The 27,056-nt window shown below is 39.3% G+C and overlaps 1 protein-coding gene across 3 annotated transcripts in view; it reads right to left on the minus strand.

Moving 5' to 3' along the window:
- Positions 1–2,570: 2,570 nt before the first annotated feature.
- Positions 2,571–27,056, minus strand: part of misp (mitotic spindle positioning) — a 47,129-nt gene continuing 22,643 nt past the window's right edge. For 2 of the 3 annotated variants that reach the window (XM_067230841.1, XM_067230842.1), the window contains exons 5-6: positions 10,610–10,648; positions 2,571–3,889 (exon numbers count right to left, since the gene is read on the minus strand). In XM_067230841.1, the coding sequence (XP_067086942.1) occupies positions 3,800–3,889; positions 10,610–10,648 (129 nt within the window). In that variant the 3' untranslated portion in view covers positions 2,571–3,799. Of the gene's footprint in view, positions 3,890–6,618; positions 6,826–10,609; positions 10,649–27,056 lie in introns of all 3 variants that reach the window. The other variant, XR_010875211.1, reaches the window with a different exon arrangement.

The raw sequence follows: 27,056 nt of genomic DNA on the forward strand, positions 1-27,056 counted from the left end.
TTAGCTTTCCATACCAATAGAGTTCTTCGCGATTGCCAAGATCCTTTATTTCACACGGATGAGTTCTTGTTTGAGCGATATCGATTCAGCGGACAAGGACTCATTTATTTGCAAGACCTTCTCGGGCCGTACATTGCAAATATCATACGCCGCAGCAAGCGTTATGAGCTTATGCTGCTGTATGTGAATATGTAACGCTATGTTTTAGGAAATGTCTTGTCTTATCTGTTGTGCCTGTGCTTTTTATATGTTTCACTGTGGGAGAGTGGGAAACGTCATATCGATTCCTTTTTATGTCTTGGCATGTGAAGAAATTGACAATAAACTTTAACTGTGCTTCAGACTCTGCATAGCCTTGAGGTTTTTTGCGTCAGGTATAGGCTAAATTTTTATACAGTATAGGCGATGCAGAAAACATTGGCAAAGCCGCAGCATGCGTTGCTGTAAGAAAAGTGTACTTGGCGCTTAACCAGCTGATGAATCAACTCATCATATTCCCTGGCCATGTCCCAGTCAATGAAATCAAAGAGGGATTTACACATAGGCCTACATGCATATACACATATATGGTACATGATATAAGCTCAGTAGCCTACATATATCCTCATAAGTGTCTATGAATTCGTATCAATTAGATACTCTTTGGCCTTGTTTTTATCTAGCCTACTTATTCTGAAAATTTCCATTAAGCCTACTGCCAGCAGGCACATTTAAAGAAATGTGATCTGATTGGGGTAATGAGGCACTTAAGATGAGCCTATACATTTCCCCAAAACTTTCGCATTTATAGCTTATCGGAAATTTTGCCAAGCTGCTTGTCTTGCTCTGGCAGCGGCGGTGTTTGACTTAGGCATGATAATATGTTTATTGTCTTCGCAGAGACAGACTCATTATAATAGTTTGCTCGGATGGCGAGAATAGCCTATCACCGCTCTCTCTTTCGTCTTTTCCGCCATCATACCGTTAGAAAATCACGGTTTTGGTGATCGACCTTTCCTGCCTTTTGAAGTAGGACGTGCACGTGCAATTTCCCTGATAAGTTTAGCCTGATTGAAATTAACCACATGATTTGGATGCGGATCAGCCGTTGACGAACCGATATTTGCTGTTCTCACTCATCTCGCTAATGTTAGCGGGCTAAAGGGACAATTGATTAATTTAGCTTCAACCCTTACGACGAACGGGGCCCTGGAGCTGTAAATTAATCCACAAGTATGTGTTGAGCTCAGTTGGAGGTCTACACAGTTAGAGGTTGAACAGTTGCATGGTATATGTGCATTATTTACAATGACTGGAACATTTCAGGAAGTGTTGGACTTGTAAATATGTTTTAGATGGAATCCCATTTTAATGTCCCACAAGCTCATTTACTGTAGAAGTGATGTCAGGTGTCCACATACACACATTGGTCATACAGATTATATAATAATACTATAATGGCTAAGCCTATAACTTAAAGCCACTGAGGGGCTGCTATTTGGACTTAAAAAACAAACATAGTCTATGGCTATTGAAATAGCTGACGTGCTCTCTTCTCACTCATGCTGCTCCGTAGCTGGCTGTAGAAATCAGACTCCAATAGTCATCATTGCGTTTGATGGCCATTTATTGTTCACATTGTTGTTCCAATGAACTTGCCAGTCCATGTGTCCAATTAAGCTCCAACACAACAAACATTGTACATCCACTTTAGCGTTTAACTGTGTAGCGATTAGAAGCGGTCAAAGACTATTTCTGCTCCTCCCATAACAGCACCCCCTGTTACCTGTTGAAAGGTTCCTACTTAAATAGGCATCCCTCCCAAGCTCACTAGTGCCACCAGTGGACAATTTGTGTCCTACACCCAAAACATGTGAAAATGGCTCTTACAAATACAATAGACAAAACACACACAAAATAACTATTTCTGCCAACCATGACATTATGGCTTGCAATGTTGTTAAATGTATTTAAAAATTATTTTAAAACTATATTTAATTATCTTCCATCTTCCTAACAAATAAACACAATTACAATCTGATTAAAATAATATATAATAGATAGTTTTACATTTCACATTATATTTCACATATTTCTTTATATATACACAAATATATAAATATAAATAATTATATGAAATAATATAGTACATTTGTTGCTACGACAATAACAATGCCTGTCATGCAATGCAATGCCCCCCCTCAAGATAGCAGTACAATCTTTGCTGAATGTAAAACATTTTACAATGAAATTGCTAATAAAATTAAAAAAACATTACTGGTGCACCAAATGAAAACCAAATACTACATAATTGACCTTTCACAAAAAACCCTCCCTCAATTGGCCTTGACCAATCCTCCCTTAGCAACAGGTCACTACTTGAAGAAGGTCCAAGCTTTCGGTCGTTAAGGCGCAAAATAGTGAAAGGTGCAAATCTGACAGCAGGTACCCCAAAAGTTTAGAGGGAGGAGTAATTTGTTCCCAACACCCAAGAGCAAAGATGCCAGCAGTGGATGAAACAGTGTGGGAGGACTAGCTAAATACTTAAAAATACGTACTTTTGCTCCAATTTAGCTAGTCTCACTGGCTAACCTGTTAGCTAACGCTATGTTAGATCACATTTGCGAAAATGTATTTTACATTTATGGTTACTTTTTCCAAGTATGATTACTACTAATATTATTTAACTACTTACCAACTTACATTACCCGCTCTAAAGTTTAGCTAAATAACATGAGCTATGGGTTGGATTGCAGTTAAAGAGTGCTGGAGCCTTCACATTGCCTATGTTTCGTTATAAGGTTATTATAAGTTTGAACATGCTGTCCCAACAGACAATTACAAATGTATTATGTTTTAATCTGTGTAGCATTTTATTAATAGACGGCCTTCTCCCGAAAATTGTAAGCCTAGTAGTAGCTGTTGAGATCTGTATGCTTTTGTGTTAATTACTGTCCCCTTCCTTGTAATTTTGTGAATATATCCCTCCACTGCATATTACACTCTCTTTTGCCTCAATCTGGAGGATTGAATCTTGGAATGGAGGAGGTTTGGTTTTTCAGGGGTAAGTGGATGGATAACGTTGATCTTGTTTTGAGAAAGACAACGTTGTATACTTTTTGTAATAACCTATACCCCATACTCCAAACACATTTAATTACATATCAATTATTATTTACTTCCAATGTTTTAACTTCAGGCATTGCAAAAACTTTATATTAAATTATATATTCTCATTTTGAAATACTTAATCATTGATACCTCATAAAAATTATCAAAACTTTACACATCTATACCCACATCAGCCTTGGGAACAGAGGGGCAGGGCTTATGGCTTAGAGGTCAATTTAAACTTAATAACCTAATTTGATCAAATGTTTTATGACAAGAGGCAATCAAGCTACCTTCAAAAGTAAGTTATTTACATTAAAAACTCAATGTTGTATTGGTTGAACTTTGCTAAACACAAGTCATTTGTTGACCCTACTATTTGGTATAATTTAGCGTAGTCAACTAGCTCATAAATAAAAATAACATCACATCAAGGTTACTCTTTTTTTTTCCTGTCTTCCTGATTTATTTTTCTAAAGACGCACACTCATTTTACAATTGACCAATTGTTTTTACTGATTAATTAAAAACATATTTTTCAGTATGCTTTCATATTTTGCATACAATTAGAAGGTATTGAAGGACCGAGGTTGAGGTCAGATATCAACCACTTGATGTTGAAAGTAAACTATTGTGTTAAAACAAGCAATAGTTGATACATGCATGCTGCCATCCTACCAATTCTGGAAGGGCCAGGGAGGGGGACAAGTTACTGGTCATCCTCATTTGCATACATGCCAGCCTCCCAACGCAGGGCAAATGTGCTTTTATGCCTGGTAACACGAGTGGCCTGCAAGACCTGCAATGCAGAAAATACTAATTTAGAATTCTCTCTTAATTACATTAGTACGAACTTGTATTCATACTATAAAAAGTAAAAGAAATTACCCAACAAAAAAAATCTGTTCATTTTTAAGCAACACACTCAATTAAGTGGAGGGGACATGTACAGTATATTAACAAATATATTTTATGTCAAGATAATGGAATGATAATATCCTCAGTTGAATACAGATTATCTAAAATAAATATGGGAATTCAAACAGAGACGTCAGTAGACATATTCTTTCTTCTTCACCTCAAAGCTTTTTTGAAAGGTAATACATTTTTTTATTATTTCACAAACACATGACTGTTAAATAATGATTTGCAATTGTATTTATTATTATTTTTCAAAACTAATGAAAGGAATGAAAATATCCTGTGTTCCTAAGAAAATGACAAATGAAACTAAAAGTGAATTAAACAGAAACCAATGTAATCATCTGACCAAAATTGTGTCATTATTTAGCATGATCCAATAATTTAAGATAGCCTTTTTAATTTAACAAAGATACAGTAGTTAAGCAGAGTTTGTTCTTAGGTCCATTTTTGTTTCATCTTTACTATAACAATACAGGGCTGAAGTTTGTAATCTGCATATTTATTTGAATGACACTGTGGTGTATTCTACCTATATTCATTCTCATATATATATATAGGCTATATATATTATATATTATTATTGTTTGTTCACCCTAATTAGTCCCTCAGTTTTTGGACTACATAGACAGTGTCTGTGTCAAAAGTCTCGATCCAAATTGCGTTGCTTGTATTTCTACAAAGGTTCGGTTGCATGGTTTAGGCAGAATTTAAGTTTAAGTGCAGTTAATGGTACATAGATAGTAGCCACAGTCACAAACGTCACAAAGTCACACAACGAGTACATTCGTAACAAGGCCTGTACAATCAATACAAGCAACAAGGTGTGTTCAATGCGTTCAGTGGAGACTGACTCAGTGAACGAAGTATTGAGTCATTTTGCTACTTGCATAGCTAGCTACAACTGACAAAAAATACAGCACAGGGTGGTGTTATCACATAAAACATAGCTGTCTACATCCACGGTGTCGCCCTGTTTGTTTTGCCGATATTTCTCAGTTTTTGTTAGCTATAGCTAGAGAGCATCCGGGAGGTAGTGCAGCTGGCTAGCTAGCTGGTAGACCTGTAAATCGACGAGGCTAGTTACAAAACAAAAAGGCCACAGGGACAGGCCAGGAGGAGCTTTATGTGAGTAAGTAGTCAAGGTATAAGGGAGTTAGATGGCTGAGCGGTTAGGGACTTGGGCTATTAATCAGAAGGTGGCTGGTTCGATTCCTGGCCGTGAAAAATGACGTTGTGTCCTTGGGCAAGGCACTTCACCCTACTTGCCTCGGGGGAATGTCCCTGTAATTACTGTAAGTCGCTCTGGATAAGAGCGTCTGCTAAATGTCTACTAAATGTATAAACGACCGTTTGTGTCTTAATTAACTGCTAGACAACCGTTCAATTGGTAATGCGTCAAATTTCTATTTCCAGTAAACTTGTCATATTACCCAGTTTTCCAAAAAGAAAAGTCAAGATTTAGGTCTGAGGGCATATTTTCAGTTTGCAGATGATACTGTTGGAATTGCGATTCCAGCTAAGATACTGCCAGTATGACAACGTTGTTAGAATCAGCTTGTTTCAAGGTGTTTCTTTATTAATGAAACTAGTGCATGATGCAGTCAGTGATTAAGATGTCAGTGAAACACACAATTACATATTACTTGAACAATAGATGTGATGTGATAGATTTCGATGTGATTTCGGTCGATTATTCCTCCCCTTCAATCATACCAATTGTAATTGTATTTTATATCGTTGGAAAGCTTGAACCTTTACAACGAGGTACAACTTGTATTCCTCTTAGCACATTTATAAGGCTGGGCTGACACAATTATGTATAGGGAGGGGACACAATACATCCTCCCAGTCCAGCAAGGTATAACCATAACTGCATTTACAGAATCCCATGTTCAACCTCACATTATAGGTAAGATACCATGATATTGTTATTAGGAATGTGGTCTTAACATTTAATACAACATTTAAAATAAATAATTGGATCAAATACCCCCACATTCCAGACAGGGATGGGAGCTTCCCATCCACTGTGGAACCCCATTTAGGCACCCTGTTTCCAGCCAGAAACCCTTTACTGGGACATGATGAGACAAAATCAAGAGAAGAAAAAAAATGCTGAACCTAAACTAACGAGTATATGGGTGAACCAAAGGCAATAAAGTTGATATGAACTAACGAACAAAAGTTATGTGACGTGTGTTATTTATGTGAAGACAGTTGTATGGTGTTTCTGAATGTTAACATGCACATAAAAGAAATAAGAAAGAAGGATAGTCAAGTCCCTGTGTGTGCCACTGTTAAGGCCAATTTATACTACTCCGACTCCGTTACGGACAGACAGACGGACGTAGTTGGACGGATTCATTGAATTTATAGTACTACAAACGCTGTGGGTGCTGAAAACAATTAATCGCCAGAAGAGTATAGGTGGCGCTGCACTGTGATGCTAGCTAGTTTATCGAAAAGTCGGAGCAAATTTACAAATTAGCCGTTTCATCAATAAAATAAGCAAATTTTCAGCAATTACACTGCCCATTTCACATTTTAATTCAGATGCTGATTTACATGTACTGTTTATCTGAAATATGATTTGTAAAAACTTACAGCAATGGTGGTCAAAGGATTCTGTTCGTGTTGTTGGTCATGGCAACCCCGCCCCTGACGCAAGCGGTTCTCACGGTTCTCAATACGGACCAATCACAGCCAAGGGGTATCCGTAAAATTACGGACTAGCCCTCAGAGAGGGCGTTCCACATTGGAGAGGAAGTTCCCTGTGTCCGTCTCCGTGAAAACGGAGTAGTATAATTCGGCCTTTAGGCGTCCATCACAGTGACAAAACAGAATAATAATGATATGCAGAATGATTACAAATATAAATTATACGAATTTGTTTCACATACATTTGGGTGTAGACAATGGTATAAGCACAATTCTTATGTCCCATTATTTTAGAGCAGCAACAATAATTTATGATTGCAAATAAGCTATGTTTTGTAAAGCAGATAAATGTAACTAATACAAGTATTTTTGCATGTATTCAAACATGAATCATTAGCTGATAAAATCACCAATGAAAATTGACAATCTATGTATGTAAGGCGAATTAGTGGATACTCAAACTATAGTTTGCGATATGTCTCATAAACATTCAAGGGTCTGATAGATACAGTTATCCTGGCAAAACAGTTATTGTTCTTTATTTATTGACGGCAGCCCTATAGCCTAGAACAGCCCTATAGCATAGAATTTCCAAACAATTATACGTCGCTCTAATTTTTGCAATACTTTATGGAATGCCGCTTGAGTCTAAATTAAATAGGTAAATAAATAAGTAAATACATAAACAAATAAGGCTATGAAATAAACCCTGAAAAAAAAAGATGGCTATAAATATATAAATATAGCATCATATAAATATATAGCTGAATCCAAAATAAATACATTTACTTACTTACAACATTAATTTATTTCATGGGACTTTTATTTCCTAATGCCACATGAATTAATTTATTTATAGGGACTTTTATTTCCTAATGCAACATTATTTTCTGTGCTGTATTTATTTCCAATCCTACATGCAAATGAGAGGGGCAGAGGGGCACCTGGATTTGATAGATGATGGAAGATATAAGTGGTGTCACAGATGGCCTTAGCTGATCAAATTAATCAGCATGGCTTGTCAGGGGACATACTTTTGGCACACATTGGGGATTTTGTAGAGGTACTTGGGCGGATAAGTGCTCTACAGAACATAGACATTAATCTAAAATAAAAAGTTTGAGACTTATCGAGCACCGTGTTCGTGTGCAAAATGTACAATTAGCTCCCTCTAGCACAGGTGCTGGCAATAGGGTCCAACTGCAGCGCTCTCTCCTCAGGCCCCTCAAAACCAGAACTCTCTCCTCAGGCCCCTCTTTCAGGTGTAGCCTAGGTGTTACCGCCACCACTGGTTGGAGGACGTATTGCATTTATATGAATAACACGTTGAACTTTTCTAACTAATTGAATTTTAAATTGAGCCACAGGGACCTGCATATTTGGGAGGTTTTTTTTGCGTCAATGTACTGAGTGACTTATGTGAATGGAAATACACTGTTCAATGTAGTCTCACAATATCGATCAAAATAAAACTTTAACACACATAATGCAAGAAATCCGATACGCTGCCTAGCTGCATGATCTTTTCTAAAAAACACAAATACTAATAGTTCTGACTCTTTTTGTGTAGTAATCCCCTGAGAGTACAGTTATGACTATATGGGTTATGTTTATGGAATAAATGTGGTTCTAGCCAGCTACTTTAATCATTTAACATAATATTTTGTGATAAAGTTAACCATATGTTACGCTATAGCCGAGATGCTCAAGTTCAACGGAAGATATACATATAAATGCAATATATTCTCCAACCAGTGGTGGCGGTAACACCTAGGCTCCTCTTGAAAGAGGGGCCTGAGGAGAAAGATCCGGTTTGAGGGGCCTGAAGAGAGAGTTCCGTTTTTTTATGGGCCTGAGGAGAGAGCGCTGCAGTTGGACTGTTCTCGAGGAGAGAGCGCTGCAGTTGGACCCTATTGGATGATCTTGTGCAGCTGCTTTGGTCTGAGGATAACCACGCCCCTCTCATTTGCATGTAGGATTGGAAATAAATAGAGCACAGAAATAAATGTGGCATTAGGAAATAAAAGTACAAATAAATGAGTGCTGTCAAACGATTAAAATATTTAATCACGATTAATCGCATTAATGTCATAGTTGACTCGCAATTAATCGCACATTTTTATCTATTCTAAATGTCCCTTGATTTCTTTTTGTCCCATTATTTTTTCTAATTTCAATGCTCTTATCAACATGGAAAAGTGGATTGGCTTGCTTTGTGCAAATGTTTTTTTTATTGAAAACAACGTTGGCATACTGTAGTGTTCAATTTCACACTAACATGGAGCAGTCATTCACACTTGGAGCAAATAATCTCTCACACAACGTAACACTGTCCATCAATAAAAGGGTTAAAAAAATACTTTGTCACACAAACAGAGAATTCGCATCAGCTGTGTACTGGCCATCAAGTGGTATTTCAGACTGGACGTGCTGCAATGATAGCTCAGTTCACAACGACAAAACACACAGATCACTTTGGTCTTGTCAAAGGAACCATTTGGCAAATTTTTTAAAGGAAACTTTCCATTCAGAATCTTATTGGCATCCATTTCGGCGTCTCGCGCTCGCCATCCACTCAAAACGTAACGCTAGCCGACTACTCTTTGGCTGGCTCGCAAACAAGTGTGTGCGGCGTGCCTGTTGTTTTGTTTCCGGTCTAGCTAGATCCGGTGTGGTGTTGTAGTTTTTCTAACATTACTAGTTGTTGCAACAGCATGTGAAAAAAACAAAAAAATTTGCTAGGCCAAAAACAACGCTAATCTTGCGATAAAGAAATTGACGCCGTTAAAATGGGTTTGCGTTAACGCCGTTAACGCGTTTAACTGACAGCACTAAAATAAATAGATGTGGCATTAGGAAATTAAAGTCCCATGAAATAAATAAATTTATTTATAAAAACTTTTGAAATAAGTAAATGTATTTATTTATGTAAATGGATTGAGCTATATATTTATATGATGCTATATTGCCATCTTTTTTCCTGGGATTATTTCATAGCCATATTAATTAATTAATCAATTAACCTATTTATTTATTTATTAAATTTGGACTCAAACAACATTCAATAATACTTGGACCGTGTTCTGACAATAAACATTACATGTTTTTCCAGTATAAATGGATCTAATTAGACCATTGAATGTTTATGATGTCCCTGTGTGTTTGTTTATACTTTTGACTGGGGACAACGCAATCTTGTCAGCAGACTATAAAATGTTGATATGTTGGGGTACTATAGACCAACTGCAGTCTAGCCTAACCCGCAACGTGTTTGACATTGTTTCGCTACTAAATTACATTTTTATGAATGATTGAAGGGGTAGACAACAAACACTCTAATGAAATAATCACTGACTAACAACACAGAAATAAATGACAGATTGACGAAGGCACGTTCATTTTAAGCGCCATCTAGCTATCATTACATGTCAGTAACAACGCCTCTGTCTGTAGACTCATGGGTGAATTTGACCCCTAAAGTCGTTATAAGTAGGGGGAAATGGCTCTGTGCTTCTAGTGTTAATCATGCCTTTTTTGTATTCAGGGACACTTTGCAAAAACGTATTTTTGAATGAATGAATACTGTAAGAAACACTAGCTTTTTTTGAGCATCATCGGACTACATTTTAAATGTAGGGAGGGAGTCAGATGGCTGAGCGGTTAGGGAGTCGGGCTATTAATCAGAAATTTGTTGGTTCGATTCCCGGCCGTGCAAAAATGTCCTTGGGCAAGGCACTTCACCCTACTTGCCTCGGGGAGAATATTCCTGTATTTACTGTAAGTCGCTCTGGATAAGAGCGTCTGCTAAATGACTAAATGCCAGTGTAATGTAGATCACTGCTGTGGCAAAATACAAAAGCAGCAGTGGCAAGCACTTTGTCTAATGTCTGACATGATGGTGTACAACTTACCAAGGGAGAGAGGAACTTTCGCTTACCTCATTGTTCACATCATCGATAGGCTGAATTCCAGCATACTACAGGAAATAGAGAGAACAGGTTTTAGGGGGTGTCAATGACATGATGCAAAATGAGTCTTCGAAACTTACATTCACTTGAACTTACAGTTCACTGCATTAGTTTGCTAACCCTTGAATTCACAAGGTTAGGTTGAGGTCGGAGAAGGAGGAAGCATTTAGGAGTGGGGATAGAGACAGATTCAAGGAGTCGCAGAACAGGGGCCCGTTCTCCGTACGTCGCTTATTACATCCGAGATCAAATGACACATCCAAGATGACATCATCTTGCTTATCATGATCTGGCTAATTCGGTTCTTCGAACACACAATTGAGTTATACGTTGGTCTAAAAGGGGGTATGTATCGATAGTAGAAACCTTGATCAGCAACGCTGCTATTGGCTGCTCACATAAGTCTATGGCTGCTCACCGTGGCCAAAATGAGCGCCCTGTTTTTTCCGCAACAGAGCAACAGCTTGTTCGAAGGTTACTCCGAATTTGAAGATTTTATCAGAACGCCAGGGAACACCTCAAAGTCTGCAAAATCCAAGAAAGAGGGCTGGCAAAAAGTAGCAGACCAAATTAAATGTAGAGGAGTGACGCGTTTTATCGCTTATTACAGTAAGCTTTTTTTATTTTCATACTTTCATATTTTCATTTATCATCTTTAATGTCATATGATGTGGTTTCAACAAATGTATTAAGTAAATGACAAACCCACAAAAAAACGATAGGCTATCCTCTCAAAAAGTATAGGCTAGCATAATATCGCGCTGTGCTTAATTAAGCCTATCTATCACGCAATGAGCAATTAATTCGGTTTCATGTTAAATTCTGCTAATTGGGTGTGCTCAAGCCTTCGGCGAGAGCACAACCTTTGTTCTCTCACATATATATTTATTTATTTATTATTATTTCTTTTCGCCCCCCTAAGGATCAGTCAATATTTGGACTACATACACAACGGCGGTGTCAAAAGGTTCGTCTTGGTAGCGATTGCGTTGGTTGTATTTTTATTTACGTTCCGTTGCATGGTTTAAGTAGAAATTGCGTTTTTGTGGTGAAAAGTGAAGCTAACGGTGGCTAATTTGCTAGCCACAGTCACTGACGTTACTAACGTCACTACGTCACGAAAACACGCGTGACTACCTGTAGCAGAACATTCGTTTCACATCTGTTAACTTGGGGGATAGCTAGGCTAACTATAGCTTTACTGCAAGGCAGCTGCAGGAACGCCACAAGCAAAGAGGCCAGGGTGATAACTATTTACTCATTTTACTTTGTGATGTGAAACACAATTATGAAATGTAATGTACAATATTAGCTGATATTATTAAGGAAGTAGGCTCACATCTACTTTTGGAAACGGTAGTCTACTATTTCACTGAAGCATTAGCATCATGACATTAGCCTCTGTTGCCCGGGCAACTATGATTCATCTGTTTTCAATCTTTAAAATAAACATTCCTCACAAATACATTTTCGTTGTAGGATTTATTATGACATTACATTACAAGTAAACGATTTGTGGGTGAAATTATCATTACCTGTGGTTTCAAACCAGTGTTGCTCACTGCAATGCTGTAGCCTACGCGAGACACTACAAAAACATCTACACAGCTGTAGGAAGTCAAACGGCGACAGAACATGTTCGGCACTCCCCTTACTTAATCAAAAGTCTATCTAACTACTAACCTGAACTTCATTGCCACAGCCTAAACGTTGCCAATCTGTTCATGAAAATAATTAATTTCAGCCTAAACCGTACAACGGAACGTTAAATCCAATTCAACCAACGCAATCGCTACAAAGACGAACACAGCAGTAGTCTAGTACTGTACCGTAGTAGTACAATTTATCGGGGCAGCTTCTCCACACAGGGCTATATTGCATTTTGCGTTGTTACTGACAATGATCGCTACCAGTGAGCTTTTTATGAATGAGCGATTTTCCTCTAAATAAATGTCAAGCTTATTTACGTTTTGGGGGGCATATTTTCAGTTAGCAGATGGGACTGTCTGAATCGCGATTCCATCTTCTACTGCCGGGTAACGTCGTAGAATAATCTTCAAAGGGGGTTCTTTATTAATGAATGAATGCAATGAGTAGGCTACATGCCAGAAAATATCACGAGAAGGGAAAAACTTAAAATGACGTTTAAGTCATAGAGATTAGGTCAATTTTTACACCGGTCTGCCAAATTTATTCGTTTTGATTCAACGATGAGGCTGCCTCTTGCAGGGGAAATGAGAAGACATCTATTTCATTCTACACTTCACTCGTATTTTGAGTTGTAAATGAGCAGCAAAAAAAAGATGCTTTTAAATCTATGTAATCTTTATAAATAATAAGTAGGCCCGATGCATTTTTATATAAAATATACAGACCCCTGTGCAACCGACGCAAGCAAGCACACCCTACAATTTCCCCAGAAATTGTATCCTCTCTAGTTATTCTTGCACCTTCTGCAAAAGGTTCCTGTAGTAAAAACGTACAAGACATGTCTGTGACAGACTTCCTGTATCACCTCTGCTTGTAAAGCCTCAATCTAATCGTGTTTACATAAAATAAACCTGCTCCCGAGCAGGTTTAAGCTTACGGACCTGTTGCTATGACAGCAAGTCCAGGATGAGCTTCAAAGAACCGAACAATCCAGGATAATGACAAATCGTCAACAATCAAATCCAGCTAACTGAGTTAGCGACGTACGGAGAACGGGCCCCAGGTTTAGCAAGGCGGTGAGAGAGGCTAAACGACTACTCAGAGAGACTAAAACACCAGTTTACGACTCTGCTTCTGTCTGGAGAGACAGAAGCTTCCCCCCAACTGATCCGGGGATCTCAGCTAGGATTGAGGCCTGCCTCGCAGACATCTCCGACTGGATGACCAAGCACCACCTCCAGCTGAACCTTGCCAAAACAGAACTTCTCATCATCCCGGCCAAGCCCTCCATCTCCCACGATCTCTCAATCACCCTGGGATCTGCGACGGTGACCCCTTCATCCTCTGCCAGGAACCTAGGGGTGACCATGGATGATGAGCTCTCCCTCACAGCCCACATTGCTGCGGTCTCACGGTCGTGTAGATTCACCCTCTACAACATCCGGAAGATCAGGAGATACCTGTCTGAGCATTCCACCCAGCTGCTAGTCCAAGCACTTGTCTTCTCAAAGTTGGACTACTGCAACTCGCTGCTCGCCGGTCTCCCAGCATGCGCAACCCACCCTCTCCAGAGGATTCAGAACGCGGCGAACCGTCTGGCCTTCAATCTACCCAGACGATCCCATGTTACCCTGCTCCTCATCTCCCTCCACTGGCTTCCCATCACGGCCCGTATCAGATTCAAGACTCTGGTACTGACCTTCAGAGCGGTGAACGGGACTGCACCCGACTACATCAAGTCTCTCCTCCAGCCTTACACCCCCACCCGCCACCTATGGTCTTCTTCTGACAACCGTCTGGTGGTCCCACCGCTCAAGAGCGCCCGGTTCCAACACAAGCTCTTCTCCTGTCTGGCCCCCCAATGGTGGAATCAACTCCCCACCTCCATCAGGGACACTGTCTCCCCACCTTCAAGAAAGGGCTCAAGACGCACTTGTTCCGGGAGTACAACGGCACTTAAGAATGTTCGCAATGTTCGGGGCTATCTCGTTGTTATGATCAGTCACCTATGCACTTTTGTAAAGCTCTCTCTTGGAAGTTGCTTTGGATACAAGCGTCTGCTAAATGCATAAATGTAAATATAGCAGCCTAAATTCAATTCTTAAATCAGCTTAGTGATGGCATCAGATAAGATAACTATTATGCAGTAAGGTTGTGCTGCTGTTGAAATTACATTCACATTTTGGATTTTTAAAAGTACAAATATGGAGAGACACTTAGCACAGACCTTTAAAGAGAGAGAGATGTGACCCTGTAATTACAGCTTCCATGTCACCCAACAGATATAACTAAAGCCTGTATGTCTGAGGGGGGGAGTCAGGTGGCTGAGCGGTTAGAGAATCGGGCTAGTAATCAGAAGGTCGCTAGTTCGATTCTCGGCCGTGTCAAATGACGTTGTGACCTTCGGCAAGGCACTTCACCCTACTTGCCTCGGGGGAATGTACCTGTACTTACTGTAAGTCGCTCTGGATAAGAGCATCTGCTAAATGACAGCACTGCTAACATGAACAGCTGATGGTAAAGCAAAATCTATTAATGATTCCATGGTAAACCAGAGTTATTGCATAAGTTATGTTTTCCAGCTTCTTGTCATTTATTGTGCATGCTACCTTATATTGACCAGTTGCTATGCTTAATATTGGCTTAGCAACTATCAAAAACAGTTTACTGTATATACTACTGGTGATGATGTTGAAGCCCCCCCAAACATGCTCGAAATCTTTGTACATTATGCGGCATTCGCCTGTAGATTTTTTTGCTTTTTCTCTCTAAGCTTTTCTGCGCCTCCCTTGCGCTTTCGTTTCTCCATTTTTATCGACGCTAAACTTTAACGATGACAAACCATGTTAGGCATTAGCCAACAGCTCGTGTCTTCTTGGATTTGATTGGGTCAGGCGAGTGCCAATTAATGACATTAACCAATGGGCCGCTGTCAGTTCTCTATGGGCCGGCCCGACCAAAAACAAAACAATGGGCCAGTGTTACGTCCCAACTGGTTCCCCAGCTGTGCGTGCACCTATCAGTCTGCCTCTATCACCAGATTCGTCACAAATTCACAAACATATTACTGGCGATTTTCAAGTTGGATCTCATATTTGCTGCGGCAAACATGAAAGTAGGCCTATAGGCTACGTGCGCACTACATTAGGCTACCATTGGCGACAAAATAAATGGAGGCAAAATAAAACATTTGCAGGCTCGCATGAAGTGGGATTCGATCGCACTAGAGCAAAAATACGTGCGCATCAATATCTGTTGATTTACACCGCAAGCTATACCAGCTCACAAGATGTAGTAAAATCGTTATTTGTTAACTACGTTGGCCTTCAGGTAACATTTTGATTTGGCTTCTTCTGAATCAGCCTATGGCTGAGTGTTTCTTAGCTATATCGTTTGAAATCAATTCATTTCATAATTGTATATTCTGAACAAATGTAGTGAGCACTACATTCACGCCATAATAAATGGAAGCTAAGAAAATAAAAGATTTGAGTGGGATTCGATCCCACGAGCAAAAACACATGCATGGTTATAATCCGTTGCATCACACCGCGAGCTACTGAAGCATGCAACATGTTGTTTTGGTTCTTCCAAATCAACTAGTTACCGTAGACACTACCCGAATGTAGGCTCATCACATATTTGGAGTTGTCTCTCCACCTTACTCATTTTAAAACTATTTGATAAAAATAGTATATAAAAGCATCATAGAATGTAAAGTAACAGCTAGCTGGCGTCAGTTACTTGTAAAATGCATAGATAACAGTAACATCTCAATTTAGCTTGCACCTAAGTTAAAACATATTTGAGTGTGCTAACATTAGCAATAACGTCAGCTCGTTTGAGGTTTATGCATAGGCTAACCATTAAATTAGCAGCACATTTCCCGTATTTAACAATGATTAAACATGGGCTTACCTGAAAGTGATGCACGGGAACCAATTTTGCTCTCCCCCCCCCCCCTGGGCTGTGGGCCTCTAGAATTGTCATCACCTTTCACCCCTAAACGACGGCCCTTTGTGTAAGGGAACCCTTGCAATCTGCTGATAGAAAGGCAAATTGCAGCCTTGAAAGGCTGGGGAAAAAATGACCAAATGCGCAATTAAACTAAAACATGCGCAAAATAGCCTTATATTAGCTTTCACACAGGGGAAAGCTAATTTAAGGCTATTTTGCGCATTTTTTCCCCAGCCTTTCAAGGCTGCAATTTGCGATTTAGAAAATTAAATATAAAATGATAATTATAAAACATATCTAAAAAACAGGCTCCTGGAATTTGATTGAGTGCGAAGATTAAAACAAATATATTTTTGCTCGGGTCAAATTCTAGTGTTAAGAAGGCAAGAAATTCGACAGATTAATTCTAGACATTGCACACTTGGTAATTGAAACCATTACAGGTGACTAACTCATGAAGCTGAATGAGAGAATGCCAAGAGTGTGCATATCTGTCATCAAAGCAAAAGGTGGCTACTTTGAAGAATCTAAAATATAAAACATTTTGTTTACTACATTATTCCAAATGTGTTCCTTCATAGTTTTGATGTCTTTAGTATGAATCTACAATGTAGAAAATAACAGCTTACTTATAAATGTTTAATAAGGCATTAATAGTTCTCACTTTAGATTAGGTCACGCAAAAGCCTTAACTAACTGTTAATAAATGCTTTGTAACTCGCATTACTATTCACATCATTGCATCATTAGAAAGTGTTTACAAAATAGTTGTTAACACATCTGCTAAGTATTAGTGTGTATCATGTATTTAACTTGGCATACATTAATTAAAGACATAAGTAAATATGTTGTTAGTTATTTACTCATGCTTTCTAAAGGTTATGTAAATAGTATATTAACTATTTGCTAATGCTTTCTATAAGAGCTCATGTACCATTAACAGCTTATTTTACTACTCGTTTGCAACTGTGTTAACAAGCTGTCTATAGTATGGCAATGCAGTTATCAAACACCTTATAAATGTTATTAATAATCAAATAAATCATTTTTAACAGTGTTTATTAATGATTAAAAGTGTTTAATAATAGCTTATTTAATTATTTAATAATAGCTTATTTAATCATTTAATAATGTTTTGTTAATGTTTTATAAAGGATGAACTAACTATTAGCTAACACTTTGTAAGTGCCGAAAAGCATTGACTTATAAAGAAAAACAATTGAAGTTGTGTCCAAACTTTTGACTGGTACTGTATATATAAATGAACTTGCGAAAGCCACGTCCCAAAACGGCTTTGCCAATCCTACCTTAGCTACCGGTCACTTCTTGAAGAAGCTCCGTCAAGCTTTCAGTCATTAAGGCGCAAAATGCCATACGGAACATACAAATCCGATAGCAAGTACCCCAGGAGTTTCGAAGAGAAAGTAAATTGTCCCCTTTCCACAGCCCCAAATCCAAGAGTAGTGTGGTATGCCCCATTCTCAGCTGAATATCTTAAAGATCAACAAACATACTTTTTTCTGTTTCAACGTACTGTGTGGCTATTGTACTCTCTCTGAAGCCCTACTCTAGCTAACTATTAGATGTGATATACTTTCGCAAAACTGGATAAAAAAAATTATGGTTACTATTTACTAGCATCATTAGGCCTACTTCTAATATTATCTCAGTAGTAGCTAGCTTTTAGAGCTACTATGACCAACAAACTAAACTAACCGCTGTAAAGTTAAAGTAGATGGAGCTAGAGGCCAGGTAGGTAGAGAAGCGAACGAAGAAGCGAAAACTAAGGTGGGCATGGCTTATGCGAAAATCCCACTTTAAATTGAGATCTTGATTTCAACTTTTTCAAGAGTTGCAAGACAGTTACCCTAGTGTGTTTGGGTACAAATGAGTGTGTTTGGGTAAAATAGTGTGTGTTCGCGTACAGTAGAGTGTTTGGGTACAGTAGTCAGTGTTTGGGTAAAATGGTGTGTGTTTGGGTACAGTAGTGTATTTCCTGTAGTGCAGGGGTCACTAATTGGCGGACCGCGGTCCGGGATTAATTCATTTTGACGGAACGTTTCCATTTTAACCGGCACATCTTTTTGTTCCAACTAAATGTGGTTTCTATCTTACTTGTCCAATACAAAGGTCCAATCAGGATCTTTAATAACTGTAATCACCACGACAACTCACTCACTGAAAGTTGGCCGCAACCTCTGTGGGTCAGGTTGTTTGTGTCATTCGCAACAACGCAGGCTAATCGATTTGCTAACAGTACCTGTTTCTTCCTTAGCGAAAAACATGGCGTGCTCTAAACCCGGCGAAAAGTTGATGCATTTGTGTTGCCGGTGGGGAGCACAAAACCAATGTGTTTAATGAGACGGTTGCCCTTGTCAATAGTGGTAGCTAATGTGAAACGTCACTATCATGGCCGTGGGAACTAGGAGTGCTGTAGCACCCCGACAGCACGAGAATTTCCAATGATATGACTTGAAAATTCACCACCGCGGCCCAGCCCCGCATTAGCGGACTGGCCATCGAGAGCACCGGGAGAAGAATAACAATGGAAAACCAGGCTAAGAAACGTAAGGGTGGAGCTGAAAAATTAAGAGACAGAAAGACATCACCTTCACTAGACACGGTTTTACCAATTGAAAAACGGCTATATCCCCCCTGATAAAATATCCTATGTTCCCGCGGCTATGGTCACTATGACACAAAGCATGGACACTTTGAACAAAATTACCCCCAGAACTCTGAGGTAAGGGCCAGAAAAATAAACCATAATTGTTCCGGACCCTGGACTGAATACAAATTTGGTTAGTGGACCTTTTGGGTTTCTAATTGAGTACCCCTGCTGTAGTGTGTTAAAGCATAATTTGTAATTTGTTATTATTTTTATAAATAATTTGACATCTCAAGGAAACAAAGTAAATGTACTTGTTATCATGGGAAAACAGTGGAATAAAATGTATAATATATAATATAAGTTTCATCCAAAATTCTTTGTTAGGGTTACATTTTATTCATTATATTTTGTACAGAAGACCTAAGAAGGGGGCATACCTTCATACATTTTATTTACCGTATTTCTTCGATTAAACGCTACAGCGTTTATTACACAATGTTCATTTTTGGTGTGGCGTTTATTCGATGGCAGCGTTTATTCGAGGGCGGCGTTTAATTAGTAAGAGAGATTTAGTGCAGTGCAGCCATAGACAAACAAAGAATAGACAAGGAAGTCAAACACAAAGCCTAGTGTAAAATTGAAGCGGCATGTGTGTCTACATTGTGTAGAAATCTGAAGCAGCATGCCAAAACGTTCTTACACTTTAGCTTTCAAACAGAAAGCTGTGCAGAAAGCACTCACCAGCAGCAACAGATCTGTAGCATGCGAACTTGGGGTTGATGAAAGGCAAATTTGCGAGTGGCGAAGTCAGCTACCTTTCTATATTGTACACTTGGGATTTACTTGTGTAATAAATACAGTGTTTTAATGTAACCAATTAAATAACCGTTTTCAGATTTTTTTGGTGCAGCGTTTAATCGAAGGCGGCGTTTATTGCACAATGTTCATTTTTGGTGCGGCGTTTATTCAAGGGTGGCGTTTATTTGAGGGCGCGTTTAATCGAAGGAATACGGTACTCAGTTTTCCCTTGAGAAAGATTTACTTGAATTTGTTTACCCAACATAACAGCATTATTTTCTTGAGATTATGACATTTTGAGATCCCTAGATTATGACCTTAAAGGTGTCATTGACTAGGTTTTGGGGGTATTTCACACTGTTCCTTAAGGTCTCCGAATAGGGTATGTAACGTTGGTTGGGCTGAAAATGGCCTGGGTGCTGTTGTATGAGCCCTGATGCATCCTGTGAAATAGCCCTAGGAAAAACCAGAGGTTTTCTCCCTTTTATGGTATGCTAATGAATATATAGATGAGCTGCGTGCTGATTGGTTGGTTTACAACGAGTGAAGCTGCGGAGCAAAAACGCAACACGGCCAACAGCACTCACTGAAACATCGAAGGTGGAGACTTTAAATAAAAACGTACAGATAAATCTATTGTGTCTTCACAACACTGTTTTCAACAGATTGACTAGATATCATTTGAAATGATAACTTTAGTTTTTTCCACTTCTGTTGTCGAAGCAAACGGGATCGACTTAGGTAGGTAACGTTAGCACTACAGCTTACCAAACAAACTATCGTGATTCAACTCAGCTTTAGTTAGCTCTAGCTATCTTGCTGAAAAATAGATCTGGACAAACATGCATCTTGAATTGTAGATTTACATGACAATACAGGTTATTTATTTGAATGAAACACAGTCAGGAACATGAAATAACGTTAGCCCATTGCCAATAAACTAAATCATCACACATTCTACCGATGCTAGATACAGGCAGGATACGTTAGCATTGCTAATAACTGTTAGCGATAACATCATACTACAGCTTGCGGTTGTGATGAACATAAGGTCGGAACAGCACCTCTTTTCAGCAATAGCTGCATAGCAAATCCTGCTTTACATTGTCCCAGGTTTCTTGTCCTTGGTGAAATGGTTTGAGCAAATGTGTAATTGAGGGTCAAACTGCACAGGGATCTTCTCATAGACAAACATCACAGCCCGTCGAGTGTTTGGTTCCTTAGGAAGACTCTGAAAAGTGTCAGCATTCCCTGTACAGCCTGGAACACTGCATTTACATTTAGTCATTTAGCAGACGCTCTTATCCAGAGCGACTTACAGTTTGTACAGGGACATTCTCCCCGAGGCAAGTAGGGTGAAGTGCCTTGCCCAAGGACACAACGTCATTTTGCACAGCCAGGAATCGAACTGGCAACCTTCAGATTACTAGCCCGCTTCCCTAACCGCTCAGCCACCTGACTACCACCGTAGTCCATTTTCAATATCTTTGAAAAACATTCTTCTTTGTAATTCTGTGGAAGTACACAGAGCAGCGCGCAGCAAATTTTGGGGCGTGATAAAGGTACAGACCAGAGCCAAAAAAGGTGGTGCTACATTTGTGACGTCACAAATGTAGCTTTTTCGAAACCGATCGTTCTACAGCTGCAGTTTAGAATTGTGAGATTTAGAGAGGAAAGAGGTGTCAATGGACTTTGAGGTTTACTGTATGTCGATTTTACCCACCGAACTGTCGTTATTCAACTATGACAGGGTAAACTCGGTTTTGCAATCAATGACCCCTTTAATAACTTGGGTTAGCAAAGTAAATAAAATGCATGACTGTATGGCCTCTTTGGGCTTCGTAATGCTCTAAATGTAATCATTTTTTTTCTATATACATTTTTTATGCTAGCCAGTCAACTCAAAAGTAAATAAAAAACATATGAATATTTGCGTACACATAATAAATTGTTCGTTTTTAAGACATTTGTCATTAGGCTTGAATTTTTGCTAAATGTGAAACGGTCCAGTCAAAAGGGGACTTTGTCGGTGAGGTCATTTCTCTGTTTTTTACAGATTGTAAGCTTTCAAATTATGTGTCATACCTATTATGTGTTGGTAAACCTGGGGGGTGTTCCATCAACTTAGATTAAGGAAAAGGGTCTGTGTCCTTTGCGGCCAATGGATTTTCTATTGAAATAAGAAAACCAAAATCGGGAAACGAGCTGTTTCCCAACTACTATTTAGAAATAGGAAAACAAAAAACGGAAAACGACCCATTTTCCGTTTTGATAATAGAAAACGGAAAAATTAAAAACGACCCGTTATCTGATTTTCTTTGATGTGCTTAAACATGGAAATCGGGAATTAAAATAGTGTGTGGAAATCTTTTTTCTCAATTTTGCGTAGATTTTTGTATTGTGACCCGGAAGTTGCTCCCACGAGCTTGACAGTCACATATGCAGGATGTCAGCCAAGCCCCCACCCCTCGCCCCTCGGCTTGAAGCAACGGTCCCGGTGGATGTAGGTGGTGTTGCATTTCTTGTTAGACTTCCGGCTCTTCCGGTCGTTTTTATTCTATTAACTCCAGTCAACATTTACAAAACTATCTCCCCCAATATTTTTTGTTCGATTCTCGAACCTGGCTCATACTACTATCTTTTTCATAGAAGAATTTTTCCTGATTTTTGCTAAGTTTGAAACCAATCCGAAATGGGTAAACTAGCACCCCATTTATTTGCTTACGTCAATAAAAGTTGCCTGCAAATGTGCCCGCGGATACTAACAGGGCACGAGCACAAAAGTTCACATTGGCCGATAGCCGATTTACCTGGAGCTGAATGAGCCATATTGAATGAGCACAGGGAGAAATGGCTTGAGTTGCCTGCCCTGTTGTAGCAAGTTTAGCAAATGCTTGTCACACATACATGAAATGTTGTTAATATAGTTTATTCCTGTTATTTTAAAACAGATTTGATTTTTCTGTCAAGAACGTTTTTACGTTCATGACATGATGGCAAATATTATATTATGTTAAGCGTGAGCATAGATTGTTGACATGTCTATCTGGAGCAAAGGCGAAGATTAATACTTTAACTGATAACCACAATAAGAAATTATATAAATATGATTAGTCTTGCCTTCAGAAGCTTTTGTTAAACACACCCATTATTCTTTTTTTTAATCGTGTCATCAAGCCAGACTGCTTTTGTGGGACAATGAAGGTCCTCAGTGACTATGTTTCACCCCCACTTATATCTGATGGAAACGTCTTGTTTAAAGGCCTAGTTCTGTTAATATGCCCCTTTCAAAGGCAAATGTTAAATAAAGTATATTTTAGACACACTTCTCAAGCTTTTATTTATTACATTATTTCCAAGTCTTATTAGATCACGTTATATCCATTAATAGGCGTTTGGTTTTGTAGGTTGAACATATAAAACACAGGCCACATTTCTACACTGATATGTAAATTGAAGGCAGTGTGAATTTAGTGGCATTTCGTTTGAATATACAGTTGACAGTAAGCTATGGTAAGTCTGCATTATGGAAGATTTCTGTTACCAAAATAACTATTAAGCTTTCTTTGCCTGGCAAGAACAATGATGGAGCTAGGTGTTCATGTTAACAGTTTATTTAATCCGATATAATGCGTTGGAAATCATACTCAAATCACAAGAAAAAAAGCAACATATGTGATGAGTTCCATCTAGAATAGCCCTATATTTAGCCCTATAGCCTATTTTTAAAAACCAAGTGAAAGGAATACTATACAGTGACAGCATACATTCCCGTAAAGTTTGCATCATGTCTCTGATTCTTATTGGATTTGTACCCCATTCTGCCACTGCAATGCCTTAGCTCACACGCTCGCAACCATATAAATCTATGCTCGCGACTGGTTGTCGCAAAGTATGACATGTATAGCTAGTTGCAAGCGTGCACAAGGTCTCGGAGCAAGGGAAAAAAAGAGCCACTGTTTAAAGCTAGACCGGAAGAGTCGGAAGTGGAAAGATCCAGTCGGTCCAGTTTCGCGCTCTCGCTTGCCTCACTGAGCACTTTTCATAGAAATGAATGGGGACGCCATCTTGGAAGACAAAAGTTGCTTCCTCTAGTAATATTAACTCTATGATGTCAGCAGAGTAAGTAAGTAAGTAAGACTTTATTTATATAGCACATTTCATACAAGTAGCTCAAGGTGCTTTACATAAAATCCATCCATCATCTTCCGCTTGTCCGGGGGTCGGGTCGCGGGGGCAGCAACCTAAGCAGGGAGGCCCAGACTTTCCTCTCCCCGGCCACTTCCACCAGCTCTTCCTGGGGGACCCCGAGGCGTTCCCAGGCCAGCCGAGAGACATAGTCCCTCCAGCGTGTCCTGGGTCTTCCCCGGGGCCTCTTCCCAGTGGGACGTGCCCAGAACACCTCACCAGGGAGGTGTCCAGGAGGCATCCTTATCAGATGCCCGAGCCACCTCAACTGGCCCCTCTTGACGCGGAGGAGCAGCGGTTCTACTCTGAGCCCCTCCCGGATGACCGAGCTTCTCACCCTATCTCTAAGGGAGAGCCCGGACACCCTGCGGAGAAAACTCATTTCGGCCGCTTGTATTCGCGATCTCGTTCTTTCGGTCACTACCCACAGTTCATGACCATAGGTGAGGGTAGGAACGTAGATCGACTGGTAAATAGAGAGCTTCGCCTTTCGACTCAGCTCCTTCTTCACCACAACGGACCGATGCAGAGCCCGCATCACTGCGGACGCCGCACCGATCCGCCTGTCGATCTCGCGCTCCATCCTTCCCTCACTCGTGAACAAGACCCCGAGATACTTGAACTCCTCCGCTTGGGACAAGATCTCCTCCCCGACCCGGAGATTGCACTCCACCTTTTTTCGGTGGATAACCATGGCCTCAGAATTACATAAAATCAATAAAAACAATAATACAAGTGATAAACAATTCAAACAAAAATAAAAATCCCAATAAGATCTCTGTTCAAGAGAGAAAACAACTTTAAAAGTAGGAAAACCCTTTTGAGATAAAATTACTTAAATGCTTCGGTAAAAAGGTAGGTTTTAAGCTGTCTTTTAAAAATGTCTAGAGTGTTTGCTTCCCTAATATTTATGGGTAATTTGTTCCATAGTTTTGGGGCGTAATTGACAAAGGCCGAATCACCAATCTTCTTATGACTGCTTCTGGTGACCTCTAATAGGCCTGCATTTGATGATCGCAGTGTTCTAGCTGGTGTGTAGTTTATAAAGGAGTTAGCAATGTAGCTAGGTCCTTGTCCGTGTAGAGCTTTGTATGTGAGGAAAAGGACCTTAAAGTCAATTCTGAAGTTAACAGGGAGCCAGTGTAAAGTAGCTAGGACAGGACTAATGTGTTCTCTCCTTTTAGTTTTGCTTAATAATCTAGCTGCAGAATTTTGAATGAGCTGTAGTCTTTCAGTGGTTTTCTTGGGAAGACCAGTGAAAAGTGCGTTACAGTAGTCCAGCCGGCTGGATATAAAAGCATGAATTAACTTCTCTGCATCATTTTGGTTTATGAATGGTCGTACCTTTGCTATATTCCTCAGGTGAAAGAAAGCTGTTTTGGTCACTTTATTAATGTGAGAGTTGAAATTCAAATCTGAGTCCAGGATTACACAGAGACTCGTCACCTCTGGTTTAAGACAGGGGGTTAAGCCTCCAAGATTCTTAATAAGCATCTCTCTTTTGGATTTGGGGCCACATAGTAGGACTTCGGTTTTGTCTTCATTTAATTTAAGAAAGTTATCATTCATCCATTTGTTTATTGCCAACAGGCAGTTGGTAATGGAATTGATGGCCGTTGCATCGTTGGGTTCAGTGGATATATATAGTTGTGTGTCATCCGCATAGCTATGGAAATCTATGTTATGTTCTCTGATTATGTCGCAGAGTGGTAACATATAAAGAGAAAAAAGTAATGGACCTAAGCAGCTTCCTTGAGCAACCCCGTAGCAGTTCTCATGTTTCTTGGACCTATGGTCACCTAAACTACCATAAAACTTCCTTCCTGTGATATATGATTTCAGCCAGTTCAATACACGAACCCAATAAGCTTTTCCAGTCTATTGATTAGGATGTCGTGATCAATTGTATCAAATGCTGCACTGAGATCTAACAGGATAAGGATAGAGACTTTATTTGCATCAGAGTTTAGTCTGAGGTCGCTAATTATTTTGGTGAGAGCAGTTTCAGTACTGTCATATTTCCTGAAACCTGACTGCGAGACTTCCAGGATGTTATTTTCTTCAAGAAAATAATTTAATTGGACTAAAACTATCTATTCCAGTACTTTACTAATAAATGGAAGGTTTGATATTGGTCTGTAATTTGCAAGTAGACTGTTATCCAATTTGGGTTTCTTTAATATGGGCTTTACAACAGCTGTTTTGAAGGCATCTGGGAAGACGCCAGTTCTAAGGGATGTGTTTATAATCTCTAGCACCGGACCTGAGACACTATCAAACACTCGCTTAAAGAATGTTGTGGGTATAGGATCAATATCTGAGGTTGTGGAGTTAGATTCGCTGACAATTTTGGAAAGTTCACTAAGTGTGATACAGGTAAATGTGCTCATGGTTATGTTGCAGAATCTACTGATGTCAGTTTCGACCACACTATTAATAATACTCGCTCTGATCAAAGTTATTTTGTTCTTGAAGAACAAAGCAAGCTCTTCACATTTAACTGCTGAGGATGGAGGTGGGGCAGGGACAGTGTTTAGCAGCTGGTCAATGGTGGAGAAAAGAACTCTGGAATTTCTGGCATTTTCTGTAATAATGTTGGAGAAATATTCTTTCCTTGCTAGACGGATGGTTTTGTTATAGGTGGTTAGTGTATCTTTGTAGATATTGTAGTGGATAGTGATCTTTGTTATCCTCCATTTTCTCTCTGCTGCACGGCATTTTCTTTTCGTTTCACTAACATTTTTATTTCTCAGCCATGGGGAGGTTCTGCTTGTGCACTTCTTTTTGGTTTTCAGTGGTGCAACAGAGTCTAACACAGATAATAGTGCATCATTGAGGTTCTCTACCATTTCATTCAGAGAGCAATCATGGTTAGTCGGCTCATATAGAGCAAATTGTTCAGAAAATGTCATCATAGCTGTATCGTCTAAATATCTTCTATGGACTAAGAATTCTTTTTTGTTTTTTGTTAGGATAATTTCCACATTAAAAAGTATATAATGATGGTCTGAGAGGGGTAGATCAGTTATTGAAATATTATTGATATTTAGTCCAGTTGTTATCACTAGATCTAGTGTGTTTCCGTGCCGGTGTGTTGGGTCTGTTATGTGTTGAGTTAGATTGAAACTGTCAAGGAGATTTAAGAGCTCAATAGTTCTTGGATCTGCTTTTTTATTTACTTGGATATTTAAGTCTCCGTTTAAAACTACTTT

Source organism: Osmerus mordax, chromosome 27 (assembly GCF_038355195.1).
Source record: "Osmerus mordax isolate fOsmMor3 chromosome 27, fOsmMor3.pri, whole genome shotgun sequence".
Classification (NCBI taxonomy): domain Eukaryota; kingdom Metazoa; phylum Chordata; class Actinopteri; order Osmeriformes; family Osmeridae; genus Osmerus; species Osmerus mordax.